This window comes from Nicotiana tabacum, chromosome 11 (genome assembly GCF_000715075.1).
Source record: "Nicotiana tabacum cultivar K326 chromosome 11, ASM71507v2, whole genome shotgun sequence".
Taxonomy (NCBI): Eukaryota; Viridiplantae; Streptophyta; class Magnoliopsida; order Solanales; family Solanaceae; genus Nicotiana; species Nicotiana tabacum.
The window spans coordinates 163,486,230-163,509,820 of record NC_134090.1 but is presented as its reverse complement, the minus strand read 5'-3'; the positions used below and the strand labels follow the sequence as shown (position 1 = coordinate 163,509,820).

Genomic DNA, 23,591 nt, shown 5'->3' with positions numbered 1-23,591 from the left:
GTACCGACCAATATTGGCCGGTATATGAAATATTATAAATTAATTTATTTTTCATTACCGACCAAATTTGGTCGGTAAATAAAATTATTAAATTTAGAATACCGACCAATGTTGGTCGGTAAAATTAAATTATTAAAATAACATTCCGACCAATATCAGTCGGTAATTCAATTAAATTGTCAGATGGTCGTGTAGAGCATACCGACTAAAGTTGGTCGGTAATTTTCGACCGACTTTGGTCGGTGTACTCTACCGACCTTTAAAATACCGACCACATGTAAATGGTCGCGTTTTGGACGGTTATTGATCATTACCGACAAATTTTGCTCGGTTTTACGCCGATTTTTAGTGTTCCGATTTTAGATTTTAGCACTTCAGTTAGCCTTGGACTCCATGTGCACCTATTTTGAATAGTTAGGGGGAGTATTAGTTCTCTAGGTTAAACATAAAGGATGATTTTAATACAAAGCTGAAGCTTAAGGGACTACTTTGGACCTTTTGAACAAATAAATCGTACTATTAATCAAAAATCCGTTTTCATCAAATCGGAATTATAAGCTGCATTTATCAAATGATACGCAAGTCTCGATTTCAAATGCGATTTATAAGTTGTACTAGTGAGGGATAGCCCATGCAATGCATGGGCCCAATAACATTATTATCTAAATATTGGAGTCATAAATATGTGTATGGTAGAATTAGACCGAGTTCATCTTCAAAGATACTAAAATTATTTAAATCACCTAGAGTCATTAAAAATCGTAATTTTATTGGTCTCAACATACCTTGAAAATTAAAATTTGAAAGGAGCTTGTTTTCATGATCATGTTGTGCGAATTAGCCGGAGTAATAAAATTTTCGTATAACTTATAAGCATTGCAATCTTCTTTTGTTGCAATGTCATATTATCTAACATAACTATAACTAGATTCACATTTAATAGTACTTCATGTCTAAAATAAATATCGTTTTAAATTTTTTTTATGCTAATTAAAAAAATCATATAAAACAATAATTATAAGATTTATTTGATTAAGTTATATTTATATCATAGTCAAATTACTCATTATACTCTGTATGTAATTTAGTAGACCGAAAATATAATTGGAAAATCATAGCTAATATCGTTTTAATTTTCCGAAGCAACATTTATTTTGGACAAATATATTTAGCTTAATAAAATGACATTTAGGGAAGGGGATATAACCCAATTAAAACTATTTACATGTGAAATAAGTAGAAGAAGATGACTTATTTTTTTGTTTCTATTTTACTCAGAAAAATTGTTTACTCAAAGAAAGATTTTAATGTTACTTTTATAAGATTATAGATATGCATATACTAAAGTTGGACAATTTTAGCTTCAATTATTGATTATGAAAATTTATACTACTATTACTTGATAGGGAAAAAATACTTAAAATTTTATTGATGAGAAGAAATTTACGTTTAAGAAAGAACTTTAAACATATATTTACAATTCAACGTATAAAATGATGAGAAGAGCACATTTGTCCAACTAATTATTTGTACAAATATTAAATATACAATTTAATTTAATACAAATCAAATAAAAGTATATTTTTTGTGTGAGATTTATGAGATTAACAACATATAAAGTACAGTTATTAGCCCATGGAATTATTTTTGCATAGTTCTAATCTTTTCTTGGAATATTCAGAATATTTTACTCCTACACATAAGGGAGAAGATAAATCCATTAGCAGAAGTCTAATTCTATAATCTAAAAAGTAAGATGTAAGCGTGTATAATCGAGCATTAAATGTAGTCCTTTATTTTATTTTATTTAGTATGGATTTTTTGAATATTTTTGTTAAAGAATAAAGCTTTGTACAAAATATTAAATGTGAAAAATAAAAAAGATACCATAGCCAATTCATGGTAGGGGTGGACGTTCGGTATTTCGGTTCGGTATTTCGGTATTCGGTTTATCGATTGTGTATACCAAATACCGTACCAAATTATTTCGGTACGGTTCGATATTTCTTATTTTGGTTCGGTACGGTTTCGGTTTTTAACAATCAATGAACAATCAAGGCTAACTTGCTAAGTGCTACTGCTAAGTGCTAAGTGCTAACAGTGGACATGCACATCACAATTGAAAATTTGAAATTCACTCTAAAAGAATGTTTTTCGATATATAACACTATAATAAGTTAACAAGAACGTGCTTACGTGCACATGGCTGAAAGCCTGAAACACCAACACTGTAATTTTCACTCTAATTTGACACTATAATTTTCATTCTAAAACTGTAAAACAACTGCACAACCACAGGTCCACAACGTGAACGTGCACAACTGCACATGGCTGAAAGCCTGAAACAAGAATAACATCTGCAGTTGCACAACTATATTACTGCACAAGAATAACATCTGCAGTTGCAGAATAACATCTGCAATTGCACAACTGCCAACTGCACAATGCACATTACACAACTATATTAAACAACTTAAACACAGTTAAACACTTAACAGTTAACACAGTCCAAACTGCATATCATTCTGCTGAAAGCCTGAAACAAGATTTGTTGTCCAAACTTAAACACAGTTTCATGGCTGAAAGCCTGAAACAAGAATAGCATATCATTCTGCAGACAACAATTTCACAATCTGGCAACTGCAGATGCAAACTTGCACGCCAGATCTGGCAATCAACTTAATAGTTAACACTTAACACTGACAGTGCAGTAAAAAGTTAAAAACACAGTCCAAACTTAAACACATGGCAGCTGAACTTAAAATTGTTAAACAGTTAAACTGCAGATGCTAACTTGCACAACTACAGTCTGCAGATGCTAAACTGCAGTCCAAACTGCAGTCTGTAGACAACAAACTTGCAGAAGCATTTGACAATGTAGGACAAAGCCACCACATTTTGAACATGGTGTCGACTGTAGCTTCCCCTAATATTAATATGTCCATCAAATCAATGTTTGCTTCCAAGTAATCACAAGCAATCAGCCGGGACTGAACCTGCTGCCTCTGCAGATTTGCTACTACTTGAGTAGCATCTTTGCGGGTCTGTGAATTAGAAACATCATTTTGTTATAAAAAATTAAGGAGCAGACAAAAACAAGATTTCAAAAGAGTCACAGGCTTAACAGAAGTGAAAACCTAATTCCAATTGATCAAATAACATGTAATAGAACTCTTAGAAGACGTCAAATTACCTCTAAATTCAAATTGGGAAGACAAGTAATTATCAGCCGGAGTGTGTTCTCTCTGAAGAATTCTTGAGTCAACTGAGCACAAGCCTCAGCGAGAGGCTCGGATTCGCCATTCCCGTAAAGAATAATCTTTAATTCCCGGATTGACTTGCTTAACTCCATCATCTGCGGATATGCAGTTAAGAAGAAAAAGTGTATAACAAACACTATAATAAACATAATCAAGCAAAAGCATAACTCATACAAAAGTGTACTGCCATATATCTATCTCAAATCATAAAAATAGGGGCATTGTCACTGATGATTCAACACACAACTCCAGATCACATATTTGAGAAATCGCCTGAGTTCAATTACCAATTCTACTGCATATCACATAAAACTCTTATCCACCACTTCCATTGTTCACTTAGCAATTGGTGTTATCAACAAATTCACAGAATTAAAAAATAAATTCTGATAACAAGAAAATGAACCAGATCCAAATTGGGTTTACTAAAGCTATCCCATTTGTGAATTTTTTCCCAAAGCAAGTTAATTCAAACAATTGAACCAAACCAATCAACTATGAATTCCCTGTATCCGTTCCACTCTATTCAGATCTCTAATTCATAAGCTAAGCTAATTCAGAAGTCTCACCCCATCAATCAATCAATCATCAACTATTCACAATTCCAAACTAGTTAGGACAGAAAACACAAATCCTTATATATTTTCACTCTGTTCGAGTCCGATTTTTCTTCAGATACAAGATAAGAAAGGTAACATTTTTCAGTAAGAATCAATTAACTGCATCTCAAACCAAACTAGTTGAGCTCTGCTATATGAATCCTTTGTATCCATTCCACTCCATAGTCCATTCACATCACTAATCCACAACTAAGCCATTCAAAAGTATCAGCCTAAAAATCAATCAATCATGTCAAGTATGCATCAATTCCAAACTAGTTATCTGACCCTTTTTCTTTTTCTTTTTTTTTTCAAAAATAAGAATAAACATCAACCTTTTCAAGTCACTAATTCACAAACTAAGCCAATTTAAAAATCTCAACCCAACAATCAGGCAATCATCAACTAGACCTCAATTCCAAACTAGTCTGAATCGAAGATGCAAATAACTATATATGAGATCATGAGAATGAGATGAGACTTACAAAACTTACAAAAGTAGTGAAGTTAACCGGTGAAGATGAGATGAGACTCGAGCTCGAATGTCGACTAGTCGTAACTCGACTCGCACACTGATATCCTAGAGTCGCAGTCGATTCTCGTCTTCTTCTTCTCGTTCTCGATGATATCTCCTAAGTCCTAAGCACCGCGAACGCCCACGGACCACCCCTACCGCGAAGGCTGAACTGAAGCAGTAAGCAAACCCTAATGCTAATACCCTATGTCGAACTCAAATTCTCGATGAGTCTGAGAGTCTGAGTGTTGGGAGTTGGGTAATTGGGTTTGGGGCGCAGCTGGGCCTGGGTGTGGGCTGTGGCCCAAAATCAAATAAAATAGGTAATTCATAATTGGGTTGGGGGCTTTGGGGTTTGGGCTGTATAATATATTAGCAAATTTTGGTATTTCGGTATACCGAAATAATTCACTTATAAAACCGAAAACCGAACCGAAATACCGAAATTCACGTACCAAATTAGACCGAAATACCGAAAAAATCGAAACCGAAATACCAAATTAATTTGGTTCGGTTCGGAATTCGATTTTTCGGTTTTTTTGCCCACCCCTAATTCATGGAACAAATAGAGAGCTAAAATATTGTAGTAAGGGTGAATTGGAAGGGGGGGCCCACTTAGACGGTAAGTGGCAGTTTTAAAATGCTGCAGTAACAAGTGGCATGGAAAGTTGAGATGGACCCCACACTTCCGACAAACTTATTAAGTGTACAAGAAATAAAGCTAGTGTTATAAATATATTATATTATGGATGTTCATTTAATACTCCGTTGTAAATAAGCTTCCTGAAGAAGCTTATCCGTATGGGACTCCACAGTAAATATGTTTATCTATTTAGTATTATATTGGAAATAAGCTTCCTGAAGAAGCTTATCACTTCGGTACCCGGTTATGGATAAACATTACCCCCAGTAGAAGTTTATCCATACCGGGTATAATAAGCTTATCTTTTCAGTACCCAGTTATGGATAAACATTACCCCCGGTAGAAGATTATCCATACCGGGTATAATAAGCTTATCTTTTCAGTAACCAGTTATGGATAAACATTACCCCCGGTAGAAGATTATTCATACCGGGTATAATAAGCTTATCCATTCAGTACTCCGTTATGGATAAATATTGCTCTCAGTAGAAGATTATCCATATCTGGTACAGCAGCAGCTTACACAGCAGCTTGTAGTAGCAGCTTACACAGCAGCTTATAGTAGCTTACACTGCAGCTTGTAGTAGCAGCTTACACAGCAGCTTGTAGTAGCAGCTTACAGAGCAGCTTCCTTTCTTCTATAAATAGAAGAGATTTCAGTTCATTATGTACATCAGTTTGAATTCGAATAATATATCAGTTTCTCTCTATACTTGTCTTTACTTTATAGTCTTTATTTCATAACAGCTAGAAAGTATAATATCCTCAAGTATATAAATTATGAAATTCCAGAAATATTGCTACCATGAGCTGGTTATTCACATTTATAGTATAGGACTTCGTAGGTCGCAGTCCCATAATTCTTTACAAGTCGCATTATGCAGACCCGTTTTTAAGTACATTCCGTAAATGAATTTTAGAAGGTGCATTCTTTCAATACGATTTATAAGCCCGCATCCATTCTCACATTCGGCTTATTCTTCCTCTCTTTCGCCGCAACCTCAAACTCCGTTCCTCCGCCTCCGCCACCCGCCAGAATCCGCCGTACCAACCAAGGCCTCGTCGCTGATTTGTTTGCCGCCGGTGATAGAGTTGGCAAGGCTCGCCGTTGACTCTGGCGGTGATCATGGTTTCAAAGGACTTTTGATCCAACGGTCATCCCTGTGAGTTAACAGATTCAACTTATATTTACAGTTTAACTTTCGTTATTTACAGTATAATTGCTATAATCTATTTACTATATTTTTCAGGTAATAATTCATGCTTACTATAGGCCGTTAATCTTAGTTAGTATATTTATGGGATCTGACTCTATAAATAGGTTTGCACTGTAATTTCTTGTACAGCTCGTTGAAATAATTGTGCATCTGTTAATTTGTTTCCTCGCAAAAGCAAAAGCTAACCGTTTCAAGTATTTTATTCAGTACATGATAATATTCCTCTTTAATAAGTAATCTAATTTTTGCATCTGATGTAAATGATAAAATTCTCTTTGAAGTTAATAGTTAAATTTTTGTTTCAAAAGTAGAAACAAAATACATCTAACTTAGATCATATTTAAAAATGGTGAAAATTAAGTTCAGTCTAAAGGAATTGTTTATATCCAACGGAAGGCACAAAATGGTTTGATTATTCCACATCCAAGTACTAAAAAAGTATATTTCGAAGTATTATTGTAGCTTATTGTCCTCTGTTTCTTTTGTTTAAATTTGTGTTACCAAGGTTGACTTCTGTGATCAAACTGCTCGTGACCTACAACATGGGAAACGACCGAAGTCACTTACGGTTCAATTCATGACCTAAATGGAAAAAATTACTCCCTTCGTCCCAATTTATGTGTAGTGTTGACTGAGCACGAAAATTAATAAAGAAAGAAAGAATTTTGGGAAAACTTAAAGTTGAATTGTTTCTAAATAAATATGATATTCTATATTAGAAAAACTAAAAAGGAAAGTATGACACATAAATTGGGACATAAGGAGTACTATTGTTGCTCATGATTCCCTGAATTTCTATTTTGTTATTTCTAAATCCCTCAATTTAAATTTATATATTTTACGCTGCCAAAGTTGACTGATGTGTTCAAAATGGGCAAGTTTTCTAAACAGAAAGATGCTGTCTCACGATTACTTTAATCAGTATTCCACAAACGAAAAGTTAAAAAAAAGATTAGTGAACGATCATTGAGTTACCAAAATGATGTCATTGTCTCACTATTACTAGATGGAATGCTTAACAGATATGGATTTTCCTAGAACTTGTGTACCAAGACCAAGTCTAACCTTGTGTTTTTTTTTTCCTTAGACACCAAGGTCTATTTAATGGTTATTTCTGAGGAAACAATTTAAAGCAATCTTAAATTACTAGTATATTGCTTTTTTTCCGATATATCTTCTGCAACTTGATTGACTTTGCGAAAAAGATGAAAAGTGAGATATTTTTATTTCTCAATATTGCATTTTCAGTGTTCATAGGACTTGTTATTGGAACAAGTTCAGGAGGGGATGGTCGTACTACTTTGTGCATTGAGAGGGAGAGGGAAGCTCTTCTCAAGTTCAAGCAAGGTCTGATAGATAACTACGGTATCCTCTCGTCATGGGGGAGAGAAGAAGAGAAAGAAGAATGCTGTGGTTGGAAAGGTGTGCAGTGTAGCAATATAACAGGTCATGTTGTGGTTCTTGATATTCCTGCTCCGTCCTATAGTCAACATTTGAGAGGTAACATTACTCCTTCATTGCTTGAATTGCAACATCTGAAGCACCTAGACCTTAGTTACAATAATTTTGGTACAAGTCGAATACCGAATTTCATTGGTTCTTTTCCAAGACTGGAATATCTTTTTCTTGAGTATGCTAACTTGTCAGGTGAAATTCCTCACGCTCTTGGGAAACTTACCCATTTGCAGATTCTTGACCTTAGCCTGAACTCCCGTCTAGTAGTGAAGAACCTTGAGTGGCTTCCTCGTCTTGTTTTTTTACTTGACCTTGACCTTTCTGGGGTTCATATTGAAACAGTCAATTGGTTGCAACAAATAATTAAGTCCCCTTCTTTAGAACAATTGAATTTGGAACATTGCAACGTCCCCGAGCCAATCATATCAATATCTCATCTCTCATCCAATGTCTCTTCCCGTTTGCTTTCCAGCCTCAACCTTGCTGATACTGGGCTTTCCTCTTCTGCATTTCGGTGGTTGTTCAACTTGAGTACGAGATTTACTTCCATAGATCTCTCTTCTAACCATTTAGCAGGCCGCATCCCTGAAGCCTTTGGGTATATGCAACATCTTGAGTTCATTGACCTTGCTACAAATATTCTAGAAGGTGGATTGCCCAAATCTTTTGGCAACTTGAGTCACTTAAGAGCCCTTGATTTATCAACTAATAACTTGAACCAACCACTTCCTGAATTATTTCTGAGCTTATCTGGTAAAGCAGAAAAATCACTTGAAGAATTGCATTTATCTAACAATCATTTTAGTGGTTCATTGCCTGACATCACCAGATTTTCATCCTTAAAAAGTTTGTACCTGCAAGAGAATCAACTGAATGGATCTTTCTTAGAAAGCTATGGGCAGACTTCCAAGATCGAATTCCTCGATTTATCTTTGAATCAAATAACAGGACCTTTGCCAAACTTAACAGCATTTTCAGCATTAAGAGAGTTGCATTTGAACAATAACCAATTCAAAGGGAGGTTACCCCAAAGTATAGGACGACTTTCAAAGCTTGAGATGTTGAGGGTCGAATCAAATTTCATGGAAGGTCCAATCACAGAGTCACATCTTTCTAACCTTTCCAGCTTAAGAGTGTTGGACTTGTCATATAACTCCTTCTCTTTTCAGTTGGGACTTAATTGGCTTCCTCCTTTTGAATTAGATGTTATAGGTCTCTCCCATTGTAAAATGGGGCCTCATTTCCCACAGTGGCTACGAACTCAGAAGAGTTACTCACATCTTGATATCTCTTTCGCTGGTATATCAGGCGTAGCACCTAACTGGTTTTGGGATCTTTCTCCTGAAATGATGCACTTTAGTATTTCCAATAACCAAATAAGTGGAGAGGTCCCTGATTTGTCTTCCAAGTTTGTAAAGGAAACTAATTACCCGACAATGGATTTTAGTTCGAATAATTTCTCGGGTTTAGTGCCATCATTCTCATCCAACTTGGAATCATTGAACCTTTCCAAAAACAAGTTTGTTGGATCAATTTCTTTCCTGTGCAAAATAGCCAACGCTTTGTTCCGCACCATTGACCTCTCAAATAACCTACTTTCAGGAGAACTTCACAATTGTTTGATGGGATTTGAAGAACTAGCCATTCTTAATTTAGCTAACAACAATCTATATGGTAAAATTCCCAGTTCCATTGGTTCTTTGTCGGATATCCAATCTCTACAGTTGCGGAACAACAATTTTACTGGTGATCTGCCTACCTCTTTGAAAAACTGCGCAATATTGCAAATCTTGGACGTAGGAGGAAATAAGCTAAGTGGAGAAATACCATTATGGATTGGCTCACACTTAACATTCTTGGTTGTCTTAAGTTTGAGACTCAACAAGTTCAATGGAAGCATACCTCAAAATTTGTGTCATCTGAATAAAATCCATATTTTGGATCTTTCTCAGAACAGCTTATCTGGAGAAATCCCCCGATGTCTCAACAATATCACATCTTTGCTTCAGAATAATAATAGTTCAACCCCAAGCATCCTTTTTGAATTAGGTGGAGACAGTCACAATGGCTATTCTTATTTTGAAGAATACTTGGGGGATGCATTAGTTCAATGGAAAAGCAGTGAATCTGTGTACAATAAGACACTCGGGTTGTTGAAGATCATCGATTTTTCTAATAACGAGTTAGCTGGAAATGTTCCTGAAGAAATCGCGCAACTGGATGGAGTGCTTTCACTAAACCTCTCGAGAAATAATTTAACAGGAAATGTAATACAAGGAATTGGGAAGATGGAAAAGTTAGAGTCCCTTGATTTGTCTGGAAATCAGTTCACTGGTCGAATTCCCACAAGTCTTGCTCAACTACATTTCCTAAGTGTCTTAGACTTGTCGAGTAACAACTTATCGGGGAAAATTCCTTCAAGCACTCAATTGCAGAGTTTTGATCCTTCATCATATGAAGGAAACAATGAACTTTGTGGCCCACCACTTGCAGAATGTCCTGAAGATAGAAATACTCAAAGCCTTTCTGCTGATCATAGCAAAATCAACAATCTTGATGAAGATGACAAGATTCTGTCGTTTGGGTTTTATGTATGTGTGGCAAGTGGCTTCATTCTTGGATTTTGGGGAGTAATATTTACTTTAGCCCTCAAGCAATCATTTAGAGATGCTTACTTTCAGAAGTTGACCAATTTCGCAAACTGGATCTTTGTGACAATAATAATGTCTCTACACAGATTGAAGATGATGTGGAGCTAGCGAATATATCGCTAAACTTTTATATCTATATCAGTCAATTTTGTTTAATTATTGATTAGATTCTTCTCCTCAAACATTTACAGGTTTTGTTGCAGCTGATCAGTTGTTCTTCAGGCCAGGTCCTTTGCATCAGAAAATCTGTATTGATGGATTAATTTTCCACAATCTGTTACTTATAAGCATATGTTGAGTGTCTTATCTTTATTAGTTATCTTGAACCTCTCTACTAGTCTAGCTTCTTTCATAAATGTAGAGTCATGAAGCAAGACAGAACAAATCTTTATGTACAATTTGTATAGTTCAATGATACACCAACTTTAAGCAAGAAAATTTTAGATGGCAAAAACATCCCTGCAACCAGAATTGCTCAAAAGAGCAGAAAAGATCAGCTGGAAAAGATTTCAGCATATCACTTGAGGACTCTCAAACACAGCTCAATTTTCCGCATTGCTACTTTCTACATGAGATGCATACAACTCCTCGGAAACTTACATCATTTTGTTGTCTTACAGTTTGGCCAAGCTTCTAAATCGGCTTATTTTGAAAAGTGCTTTCTAAAAAAAATAATTTTGGTGAGAAGCAGTTTGTATTTGTCTAATTAATTTGAAAAACACTTTTGAACAACAATTAGTGTTTCGGCAGCCTTTTAAAATGTACTTCTAAATGTATTTTTCTCAAAAGTCCTTTTAGTGAGAAACTACTTTTTCATGCTTCTTAAAAACTTATTCTACTTCTACTCAAAAATATTTTTTTTCTTCGAAAAGTTTGGTCAAACATCTTAACTTTGGGAGCAAAAAGAAACACCTTTGACACAAAAAAGAAAAAAGAAAAAAGAAAAAGAAAGCACTTTTGGCCCAAAATCAAATACTTTTGGCCAAAAAGATGTTTGGCCAAACAGGTGCTTAATAAGCCAATCAATAATGGTATCAATATTTACCCGACTCTGTGTAGGGGTGGCAAAATGGTTAAAAGAAAACAGTTAACCAACCATATTATCCACTAAAAAATAGATTGAATAATGAACTTTTTAAAAACGAGTCAAATATGGATAAGAACCATATTATCCATTTAGAAAATGGATAACCAATGAGTCTAAATTTTACATTTGTAAATCCTCAAATTGGGGGTTCCTCAAGTTAGGGTGACTAAAAATTCTCCCAAAAGTGATTATATGCAAGAATTCATGAATAATATGGTTACCCATATTATCCGCCGGTTAACCCGTTTTTTATCCGTATTAAATATGGATCGGGTAGGATAATTTATCTGTTTTTCCATTACCCGTTTTCGACCCGAACTATATCCGACCCGCCCCGCCCGTTTGTAGAGTTAGGAGATCATATAGTAGCAATTAGCAAGGTCTAAGTAGTTAACATTTACTCGAAGTGAACCAGTTCAAGAACTTTTCCAAGCATTCTTCATTAAGTTTTCTTACTTTTTGAAAGTACTAATACTTCAAAATTTAACAACGAATTAGGATTTAAATATCTGAATTATACCTCAAAACTTTTGAGCAATTGATGACTAAAGTCTAACCTAAAAATTGATTTTTTTTTTTAAAACTCACATACTAAAAAGTCTTCATTTATTTTAAAACTAGTGAATTTGCCGCGCTCTGCGCGGTCATAAAGATAAATAAATGAGCATTACAAACATCTTTTATAATTTTAATTCTATAAGTTGAATTTGTAAAATATATTTATATTTTAACGGATAGCTCAGTTTCACGAAAAAAATTGAAGGCAACAAAAAGAATGATAATAAGACTACAACGATATATGCTTAATAACTTTACATATACAACCATTTGGTAACAAATCTTTTTGTGGTAAAAGAAACAACAATTAGTAGTAAAAACACATAGTATATTGTTTAATGTTTTCATCATTCATCGTTAGTAAAATTGCAATTTCTGTAATTATTTTCTTTATTTTTTTCTCTTTCCCTTCTTTCTTTATTTCTTCCACTTCATCATATCATACTATTAAATCTTCGACTATAGTTGGCTTCTAATCCAACTAAAACACTCCTTTTGACCAAACGGACATACCTCTTCATATATCATCATAAAGAGTATACTTCCCAAAGTCAAGCACTATTACCTATATGATCAATAAAAAGCACTAAGTAGTTAGTTTCTCATGGTATATGAGCAAGCTGCCAAAAGAAATAGCAAATTAGATACTTCTAGCATCCCCAAAAGCCGGCGTAGTGCATCGATGAAAAATAACGGCATTTGCAGATTCAAAGCCCCTCATAACTCATAAGTGGCTTTCAATAGGGGAATTTAGGTAAGGGAAGGTGAAAATAGCCAAACTAATTAGAGATATTTGAGCACAAAAAAAATTATCAATTTCCTACTCCTCTAAATTAAACACGGTTGTCTGATCCTTAATCTTCACAAATTAAAGATCTTAAGTGGGATTCCTTAAATAAGGGGAGGTAAAACGGACAAAGCTAATCAGGAAAAAAAGAAGAAGAAGAACAAAAATATAAACGTGTTTTTTGGCCATAGGAATATATATGTAAAATCTACACTCTACACCTTCTTTTCCTTTTTGAAAGTTTCCTATATTTACGACAAAGAAAAGAGAAATGGAAAGTAAACCAAAAAAAATAAGAAGAAGGAAATGTTAGAATATACTATAATCCATGCGTATTGTTATAGTATTCTTTATGAACAATTATTTATTTACTTATTTAAATTCAATAAAGTTTCATTTTAAATAGATCATGTGTTGGTTTGTGCGTCCATTGCTTACATAATAGATGATTTAGTGTATAGAGTTTAGCTTATACACGGAAGATTAAATCATCGGTTCTTGTAAGACATAAAAGTTAATGTTGACAATCTAATGATGGAATTGGACAAATCATCGGAATGATTGTAGCACAAGATTAAATATAATTTATCTTGATTATGAGAATGGTTTAATTCCAACTTCTTGTGCTAGTACATTTTGTATGTATTGAACGGATCAAGTAGAGATGAGTATTTTATACTGACTTTATAAAATAATTTCTCTAGTCCATTTAATGTACTTATACTCTTAATCCTGATATAATTATTATTAGCTGTGTATGTCACTTGTTGTTTTGATTTATTAAAAGGCGAGATTCTTTCGCGAGTCAATAAGCCTGGTAAATTGGATAACAATGATATACATTGGCGAAGTAATAATTAGTTGATGGAATCCATGTCTCGATTCTGAGATTGATGATACTCCTTTATGAAAGCTTATAAGTTTTCATGTGTAAACCCGGCCGATGGATTTTGTATCCGACACATGAAATAAGTTAAGTGTAAGTCTAAAGGAAATAATCAATAAATTAAATAGTCAGTAATTTAATTTGATTGATTAGTATCTGAATCTTAACATGGGGAGTTAAATAAGGTTTTATGGAAGAATTTCGAAATTGAACTAAGGAGTGCAATTACGAATTTTTAGTGGAATAATTCGTAATTTATTATGATGGAAATTAGTTTCAGAATTTTGAAATTAATATCATAATAGGAAGCCTTGTTAATTAAATTCTGTGGTCCCTACTGTGCCTAAATAATAGAAAATAGTGGAAACTGTTACTTAGTGGGAAAGAAAACGTGGAAACCGTCCCTTAGTGGGAGAAGGAAACCTAACAGGTTTTGAAAACGGTTTTGACCTAAAAAACGCAGCTATATATATGGATATAAGGGCTGAACATTTTTTACATGATTCTGACTGCGGTTTCTACTAGAATTTTGCCCACCCAAAATTCTCTATTTTCGGTTATTGTTTGGGTAACACAGTAGAAGACTGTGGAAATCTGCTAGTGTGTTTTCAACTGAGGAACTGGAGAATGACCTAGATTTGTTGTGTTTACGCTTCAAGAGGTAATCCTAAAATCTCCATACGTGCTAGTTGTTTAGATTACACGTGAATAAGATTTTGTTATTGCTTCCGTTGTGGTATATATTCCAACAGGAAAAAAATGTAACAGATGAAAAAGAAGAAGAAGATAAAAATCGAAAAGTTTTAGATTAGGTAACAATGGAAAAAGAAATGTACGTACTTTCTTCTTTTCTTTTTCCCTTTCATTTCTAGTTCTTTTCTTTTTCCCTTTCATTTATCGTCTCTTTCATTTCTTTTCTTCTTTCTCTCTCCCTAACATGCTACTTCCTCCCTCACTAAGAAAAATTTCCTCCTAATTTGGCTTTATAACAAAAATGATAAATCTGTTCTACTATTCTATATAATACACACCTTCATTCAATATACATTTCGGAGTCCGGTGCATCTCCATCTCCCTTTCTTTTTCTCTATTCTCATCCTATTCATAATGAATGATCTTAACAAAAACTTTACCCTTTTGTGTCAAGTTTCCCATAATAATACATCTTGCATGATTCAAATGATTATATGAAACTCAGTATCAATATATGGGTTAGCAGGCTTTGCTCTGTCTCTTCCTTCAAAAGACACGAATCTTTTTACTCCATCAAAAGTCATGCATCTTACTCCTCTTCTTTCTTTTTCTACTAAACTCAACGCATTCGACGATAATATCTACTCGCTCTGTTTCCATTGTTTGTTTGATGCTTTTACTGCCTATTGATGTCCCTTCTTGTTTTTCAAATTTAAAGTAAAACGAAGTTTGAATGACATAGAATGCGCAAGTAATTTGAGATTGGTGCATAAATTTAACTTTAAACAGGTTGCAAAATTTAGGAAAGAGGTGAGAGGCCTGTAGGAAAAAGATCTTACCACATAAAAGTGTTGTAGTAGGTCTTAACAAAAAGTGAGATATAATTAAACCTGACCAAAAAAAGTGGAGAAAAAGAAATTCAAAATAAAGAAGAAGGTTGAAAAGATGCTTGTAGGAAAAAAGGAGATGTTACAGAAAAAAATTGTAATGGTACACAATAGTGAGGAAAGAGAGGAGACACAATAGGTGTAACATAAGAAAAATAATGCACCGTTTCAGGAAATTATTCTTTTAGATTTATTAATTGAGTTTATTGTGTGAAAAGAGAAGAAAAATCCCTAAAATCTAAGAAAATAGATAAATGCATTTCCTCATCGATAAGATATGCCACATCACTTTCTAAGGTCCCTGCCTTAGATTAATATATTGATTTAATATTAACTTCAATAGATAGTCATAAATTCATAATAATATATATCTTGCATGATTCAAATGGTTATATAAAATTCCGCATCAACTCAAGATACGAGTTAGCACGTGAGTTCCATAGAAAAAGATCTTAACAAATAGAAATGCCAATAGTTTTAAGAAAAGTGAAGATTTTAATAAACCTGGCCAGTTGGAAAATGTAAAATTCACACCCGACCAACATCCACACATATGAAATACTCCCTCCGTTTCATATTAAATGAGGTAGTTTGACTCGGTACGGAGTTTAAGAAAAAAGAAGAAGACTTTTGAAACTTGTGGTTTTAAAAGTTTAAGAGATAAAAAGTTTGTGGGGCCATGACATTTGTGTGGCTATAAAAGCATCTCATTAAGGGTAAATGAGTAAAATGAAAAGGTTTAAAGTTGAATTATTTCCAAATTTAGAAATGTGTCATTTGTTTTGAAATAGACTAAAAAGGAAAGTACCTCATTTAATATGAAACGGAGGGAGTAACGACTTTTTACCTCAAAGCTACAACGTCAAGGATCTCTCTCTGTCCTAGCACCCAAATTTCAGGCTGCAAATCTCTTGTTTTAAACCTGAAAAATAACCAAGTATGTCCAGGATATGTTTGTAAAATATGTGCAACAACGATTGCTATATAAAAATTACCAAAAGTACGTACTTACTTCTTCAGTTCCTACTACTCGAGAAAAAATGATAGGCCGACTTCAAGGTATTACCATGGCTTTCACTAATATTTTTGCGATTTTTTTTTTTTGATATCAGATAGAGAGAAATGAAATATGCAGAAAGTAAGATGTCAAATGAGAATATGCAAATAGTGATATCAGTGGAAAGGTTGTGATCCTTATATCTCCTTTAGAAGTCATTTTTCCAGAATGATTCAAATGTCGTGAATCGTGATCCATTCAAATGGGATAAGTGAGTAAATGAAAAATAAAAATGCATACGTTTGAATGAAGGAAGGAAAACAGAACCTTTAAAAAAGGGAGATGATGCCTCCACTCCGTAGAGATGGACTAAAGCTTTGAAGAAGACAAATGATTATCAAAGCCAAATATGAAAAACTTTTTCAGTTGCCTTTTCAATATACATGATGCAGAAATTCCTCACCATTGTGATGAGGGATTAGATTCTGTATATAATTGCCACAAGTCCTTCGATTTGGCCGTTGGGTTCTTTCATGCAAAGAAACGGTTATTTATTAATAGTAATGACTTTTGAAATTCTTTTTCATGAGACATGACTTTAGACTCCTACATAATTATTGCAATTAAATTAAAATAAAAAGGAGTGGGAGAAACTTGAAAAAATGGAGAAAAAAAATAATTTGAAATCCTAGGTTAGGAGAGTGCCACCTCACCCTCAATTAGAGATATATATAGATAAAGAAAATAATTTTCTATGTCGCCTACAGATATAATAAGCAGAACATAATCTAGAACATTTTTGTACACATTGGATCAGAAATCAACTTCATCTAAGAATTTCTATAATCAATTTCAACAAGCATTCAAAGGATTAATATAATCGTTCTCTACTAATTTAGGATTGACGTGCTTTTAGTATAAATCTTTTTTTTTTTTTTGAACTTTTAGTATAATCGGAAAAGGAAAAATATTAAAGTTTTCTCTCCCAAACTCTTGTTTCATGCAAGCCAAATAGGATCAAGGAGCAACCAAAAACAAAATTTAGACCTTTCCTTTTCCTGCCCAAATTTTGATTTATCTCCCATTTAGCTCTGAATTTTTACTAAGTTTATTATCACAGCATCATCAAAACCTGAGAAGCTAACAGTTTTTTTGCTAACTACAAAGTACGTAAATATTACCAATAGATTCTGTCCTTTTCTCAGTTGGCGAAGTTTCCTATTGTTTCTTTTCCCTGCTCAAGAACTCAACTGCAACTACAAAAAATTCCTTTAAACTGTTCACAAAATAATCAAAGTTGGCTTTTTTTAGCAATTCAGAATATGGGTCTTTGGAATTCTTTCCTCAACTGGCTTAGAAGGTAATTTAATTTGCCTTTTATTTTTCTTTTTTGTTGTTAAAGAAACCCCTTTTTAAGTTGCCTCTTGCTTGCTTGATAATTTCTGAAAAAAATTGAATTGTGTTGAGTTTTATGTGAATGGTTTTACTTGATTTTAAGGGTGTTTTGGTAGTTATTTTTCGGAGACGGAACCACGATTTTAACATTATGAGTTCTGAATTTTAGAACGATGATTTTAAGAGCTTCTTACTGGGTTCTAAATTATATATATATATATATATATATATATAATGAATTTCTTAATACTAATACATTATTTGAGCAAAAATTATTGGGTTCCGCCGTACCCGCATTTAGGCTTCTAGCTCCGCCTCTGTTATTGTTTATAGGCTCAATACTGTGCTTATGTAATTAGTAGTCACCGGGGAGAAGGAGCGGAGCACGATATTGAGCTAGGGAAATACTAAATAACACATGCTTAATCCTATGGTTTTTTTTTTTAATTTTAAAAATCGCGCACCAGAGCTTTTTTTTCTAGTGCTAAGTATGCAACATGTGATGTCTGAGTTAGGCGCACATTACCAGCTAGAACATTATAAGAGACAAAAGTCTGGTATTTAAGTGGAGAAGAGTAGAGGGTATTTCTCGATTATTTATTTATATTGCTTCCTAAGAGAAGGAAATCAAGAACTAAAAAGTAGAAATTGGAATTGATTGTTCTTCCTTCTTTCTTTTTCTAAACTGATTACGGGCATTGAGAAGTTGGAGATGAAGGAGGATTTTAGGCTGCTAACCAATATGAGTTGATGTTAGTCTTTTGTTACCCTATTTTTAAGGTTATACTCTTTGCTTATCTTAATTTTAACTTAGATAAAGATCAAAACTTTACAAGAAATTTTGCAGATACTCATGATTGAAATTGAATAGGCTGTCCATGCATTATTTGGAACAATATGTCAGGCTGTTTTCTTTTTACCTTTTTCTTTTTGGGACATTTTTTTTTTTTGGCTTAGATATTAATTAGTTGATACTTCGCCGTAATTAAGTGATGAAAAATGTTGGTTCATAATATTCAATAAGCAATAGCACTTAATACTATCAGTAGCACTTACTATTTTCAAATTGTGATGCTTTAGCTCGTTATAATGCTTAATCGGGTTGATGCGGAAAACTATTTTGTATTTTTTTTAGTCCTTACAAATTGGATTATAAGTTTATTACACTTGGTTTTGGCTCACGACAACCACATTCTATGCTCTTGTTGCTTCTATTTCGAAAAACAAGCAGCTATTAATGCTTGCATTAGGGTAAACTGTCTACATCAATACCTTTTGGGATGGCCCTTTCCCCGACCCTGTGTAAACGTGTAGAAAATGGCAAACTCCCACAACGGTGGGAGACTTGTATTTGGGGGAGAATTTCTCCCTATAAAAGGAGGTTTGAATGTTTAGGATTTAAACACACCTCTCATTTGCCTTCTTATCTTCTTAAGGCATGTGTATTTTCTCTCTTTAGAATTATTTCACTTGTATTTTTGGAGTGGAATTAAATATTGGTTGTGTCCGAGGAAGTAGACAAAATTGGCCGAACCTCGTAAATTCTGGTGTTCATTTTATTGTTGCTTTATTGTCTTATTTATTATTTGGTGGCTGTCATAATTTTTGATATAGTAGTTGTGACTCATTCACACTATATACATTTGGCTTTCGCAACAAAATGCGGGATACCTCGTGCATCAGGCTGCCCTTTTTTAGTCAATCTTTCTTGAAAGGAAACTCAGTGGTGGTAAATCGGAGTAGAAGTTGATAGATTGTGATTGAAGAAGTCGGACATAGTTAGCAGGTGGAGAATTTTTGCAATTTCTATATAAAGGATAATAGGAACAATGAGAATTCACATGTATCATATAATATTAAAGAATTAGACTAAGTATAGCAATTTCAAAGGCATGAAGATGTAGAGGAAACCTTGGTATTTTTTTCTTTGACTGGTCTCTCTCTACAATGAAATGCATGGCTTTGGTTTGTAATATTCCAGCAGAAGGTATGGTAATTAGATTGCAGAGGAACTTTTGCCATCCACAGCCAGATTTTAGCACCAAGTTAGAACTACAATTAAATAGGTCTTCGTATTGGTTGAGAATTTGCTTTATTCCAAGTCCTTGTTAATAGTCAAGAATGGAAGAGCATTTGACGTGTTCTCGGATGCTTTTGCTGTTGCCTGTGTCTTGCCTTGTGAGCATTGTGATTATCCATTGTCCTTCAGTTCAGTTCCCTTAGAGGTGGTTATTCTTTGTGTAAAGCCATTCGCGAGGGTGGCGAGTTGCAGGGGCGGAGCTAGCCCTTTGGTTACTGATTCGGCCGAATCCTGCAGGGTTCAAACCTTGTATTTATCTTAAGAAATTTATTAATATTGTACAAATTATTAATCTAAAACCCAAACTTAAAAAGAACTACAATCCCGAACCCATAAGCTTCAAATTAAATCTTGGATTCGCCTCTGGCGAGTTGTCATACAACTAATTACAACAGCAATGCTAGTTTCAGCCAGCTGCTGCAGATCCAAGGAATTGTCATGAACACAACGGTCATCACTGAGATCACTGACTGCACCTTGCTAGTTAGCTCAGAAATGCTAATTAAACCCAGAGGACCAAATCATAAGTTTCTTTCTTAATATTAATGAAAAGAGAACTGAATCATAGAACCAAATCATACGTTCATGTTGTTGAAAGAACTTTTTCTTTTACATACTTGCATTATGTGATGAAGAATGACACTGTTGATGAATAATCTTCTAATTTGCATTATGCGAATAAAGAAAAAGAACAAGTTATTAATCTGCTTTCTTGTTCAGCTTTTTCTTTAAACAGGAAATGGAACTTTCCCTTGTAGGCCTTCAGAATGCGGGGAAGACATCTCTCGTCAATGCCATCGCCGTAAGGACCTTAGCCTTTCTTTCTTACCTTATCTCTCCCTTGTTCTTTTCTTACTATACTATTTTCTTACATTAATATGTTGATCTTAATCAGACTGGCGGCTACAGCGAGGACATGATCCCAACGGTAGGTATCTTGTTCTCCTTGAATATGATTAACAATCCTGCCTTCTTGTAATTATGTGCTTATGTGAGTTTCTTGAAATCAGGTTGGGTTTAATATGCGTAAAGTTACAAAAGGAAATGTGACTATTAAACTCTGGGACCTTGGAGGCCAAAGGAGATTCCGTACGATGTGGGAACGCTATTGTCGGGGTGTTTCTGCAATACTGTAATTCCTACATCTTCCTCTCTTCCCTTATTTGTCTTCTCATGTGTTTAAATTACAATGTGCTTTTGAAATTCATTTGCTTCCACTTATGACCGAGTTTCTTTAACGAGTAAAACTGCTTCCCAGCTTTATGCGTATGATAGACGTGTGTAAGAAGAGAGCATAAGTCGAACCTCTCTATAACAGCCTTATTTGTTCCGAAATTTTTTTGCTGCTATAGTGAAGTGCTGTTATAGAGGACACTGTTATAGAGGACATATATTATAACATAACATAGTAATCAGTTTCGAGAAAAACTTGGCTTTTATAGTGAATGACTGTTATATGAGGATGATGTTATAGAGAGGTCTGACTGTTTCTCTCTGTGATTTAGGTATGTTGTAGACGCTGCTGATAGAGATAGTATTCCTATATCTGGAACAGAACTACATGAGCTTTTCAAAAAACCTTCTTTAAACGGAATTCCCTTGCTGGTGCTCGGAAACAAAGTTGATAAATCAGAAGCTCTTTCAAAGCAGGCGTTAGTCGATCAACTGTAAGTAGCAAAAACATTAGTTTTCATGCAACAGCATCCTTTTTTTTTCTCTCTCTCTCTCTCTTCGCTTCTAATTACTCGTGATGTTTGTTGTATCAGAGGTCTTAATTCAATCACGGATAGAGAAGTCTGCTGCTACATGATCTCATGTAAAGAGTCTGTAAATATAGATACCGTTATTGATTGGCTTATTAAGCACTCAAAGACAGCAAAATGATGCAAGCTTCCGATTTGTTGTATGAATCTCATGTAGGAGTTAGCAATGCGGAAAATTGAGCTTAGTTTATGAGAGTCCTTAAGTCATTCAATTGCTTGAACAGTTGTAATTTTGCCATCTAAAATTTTCTTGCTTGAACTGTATTTTGTATTTTCTGAATTTATTATTTGATTTATGCTTTGTACATAAAGATTTGTTCTGTCTTGCTTCATGACTCTTACTGTTGCATGAATAGAAACAGAAAGTATGAGAGGCCTTAGCCTGTTTGGACATAAGAAATTTCACTTTTTTTCGAAATCAGTTTGGCCATAAAATTTTCAATTTTCACTTGAATATAAATTTTGAAATTTTTCGAAAATTTGAAAAACTCCAAAAAGTTCTTTTTCAAAATTTTCATTCACACCACTCACAAAACTTCTAAAACAACCCAAAATTATATTCATGTCCAAATACAACTTTAATTTTCAAATACCATTTTTTGGAATTATATTCAAAATTATATTCAATTTTTTTGGAATTTTTCAATTCTTATGTCCAACGCCCAAATTTCTACAGTTATTACTAGTAAAGTAAGATCTGTGAAACTACATACTATATACCACCATCTACAACAACAAACCCAGTGTAATCCTACAAATGAGGTTTAGAGAGAGTAGTATGTATGCAGACTTTACTCTTGCAGTAGCAGTGTAGCACGTAACTACAAGAATTGTAGTTCTGATGTGAAAGAAGCAAGACTACTAAACCTGGCAGATGCTTATGACATTATTAATTCAAATGGCTTTAAAGATGCTCAAAATATCTAAAAAAGACAAGAAACCATAGTCCAAACATATGCTTATGACAAGACTGTGGACGATTAATCCGTCAATTTGGGTTTCTGATGCAAATTACCCGGTCTGAAAAACAACTGATCAGCTGCAACAAAACCTGTAAATGTTGGAGGATCAAACTAAATTAATAATCAAAATAAAAATTGACACTTAAAGATACAAAAGTCATGTGAGATATTCAAAAAAGAAGACAAAAAAAGAGTACTTGTTGTTCCCTAGTGTAGACATAGAAATTTTAACTGATCAAGCCCATACGAAATTTGAGCTAAATTCTAAATTCAAGATACTATAAGAAGACTATTGAAATCCTAGGAGTTCATTAGGGTTGCTGAGAGGCTACTCTACCAAAATCCTAACTTAGAGGTTACTCATAAAGGGATCTCGTGAATTCCATAAACTCATGGAATGCTCATAAAGAGATCAAGATACGGTCGGATACTTCTTGATAATCAAATACTTCAAGATGATCCACAACATCCTTTTATGGAGATAAGTCTGCATCATCCTACGTTCGAGAAACATATTGATCCAGCCCATGAAAATAATCAGAAGAGAAGAATCAAGAGAACAAACAGAATTGTACTCGCACTGTTTATCAATAAAATTATGTTTCTTCATATTTATATTGTGATTGCAATTGCAAACACCCAATCAACAAAAAATTGTTGCAAATACCTAGCTCCAGAGCACCTTCAATCTGCGGAGAAACATTACTGTTGTTACTCGACAATTTTCTTTTTTCAGTTGTTACTCGACATTGTCCAAATAGGACTAAGAGACAGATGCTATGCTTGCAAGCAGTGGTGAAGCCAAGAATTTACTCAAGGCTGTTCAAATTTGAAAGAAGTGAAAAAAATTCCCCGAAAAAGAATGTCCAATATATGTTGTATACTTCTAAAACCTAATATTTTACCTATATACACAGTGTGATTTTTCGACGAAGGATGATCAATTAACCACCCTTAGGACAATATGGCTTCACCCTTGCTTGCAAGTAAGCTTCGCCCAAGCATCATATTAACCAAGTTCGGGGTTGGGGAAAGGCTATTTACCCAGCAATATAGAATAATTATTATCCCCGCGCATCCACAAATGAGAGCATTGTCTTTACCCCTAGAAAATGTGCGATGTAATTTCCTGGTTCGATTACATGATGTAATTGTGT

The 23,591-nt window shown here is 34.1% G+C and overlaps 3 protein-coding genes across 3 annotated transcripts; all 3 read left to right on the top strand.

The window, feature by feature from the left end:
• Positions 1-5,856: 5,856 nt before the first annotated feature.
• LOC107797808 (receptor-like protein EIX2) lies at positions 5,857-10,777 on the top strand. The gene is made up of 2 exons (XM_016620729.2): positions 5,857-6,179; positions 7,482-10,777. The coding sequence occupies exon 2, from the start codon at positions 8,291-8,293 to the stop codon at positions 10,445-10,447; it is 2,157 nt and encodes a 718-aa protein (XP_016476215.2). The 5' UTR covers positions 5,857-6,179; positions 7,482-8,290; the 3' UTR covers positions 10,448-10,777.
• Positions 7,439-8,175, top strand: LOC142166114 (receptor-like protein EIX1). Its single transcript, XM_075224532.1, has 2 exons — positions 7,439-8,029; positions 8,161-8,175. Exons 1-2 carry the CDS (start codon positions 7,439-7,441, stop codon positions 8,173-8,175), a joined length of 606 nt encoding a protein of 201 aa, XP_075080633.1.
• A 6,430-nt stretch (positions 10,778-17,207) lies between the features above and the next one.
• On the top strand, positions 17,208-21,766 carry LOC107797809 (ADP-ribosylation factor-like protein 8c). Its single transcript, XM_016620730.2, has 6 exons — positions 17,208-17,594; positions 20,430-20,511; positions 20,605-20,637; positions 20,720-20,841; positions 21,215-21,376; positions 21,476-21,766. Exons 1-6 carry the CDS (start codon positions 17,557-17,559, stop codon positions 21,591-21,593), a joined length of 555 nt encoding a protein of 184 aa, XP_016476216.1. The 5' UTR covers positions 17,208-17,556; the 3' UTR covers positions 21,594-21,766.
• Positions 21,767-23,591: the final 1,825 nt, after the last annotated feature.

Coding starts and splice junctions, on each gene's coding strand:
- LOC142166114 (XM_075224532.1), top strand. CDS start 7,439: ATGAAAAGTGAGATATTTTTATTTCTCAATATTGCATTTTCAGTGTTC.
- LOC107797809 (XM_016620730.2), top strand. CDS start 17,557: ATGGGTCTTTGGAATTCTTTCCTCAACTGGCTTAGAAG. Junction 17,595..20,429: donor TTCCTCAACTGGCTTAGAAG/GTAATTTAATTT, acceptor TTTCTTGTTCAG/CTTTTTCTTTAAACAGGAAA. Junction 20,512..20,604: donor CTCTCGTCAATGCCATCGCC/GTAAGGACCTTA, acceptor GATCTTAATCAG/ACTGGCGGCTACAGCGAGGA.
- LOC107797808 (XM_016620729.2), top strand. CDS start 8,291: ATGCAACATCTTGAGTTCATTGACCTTGCTACAAATATTCTAGAAGGT.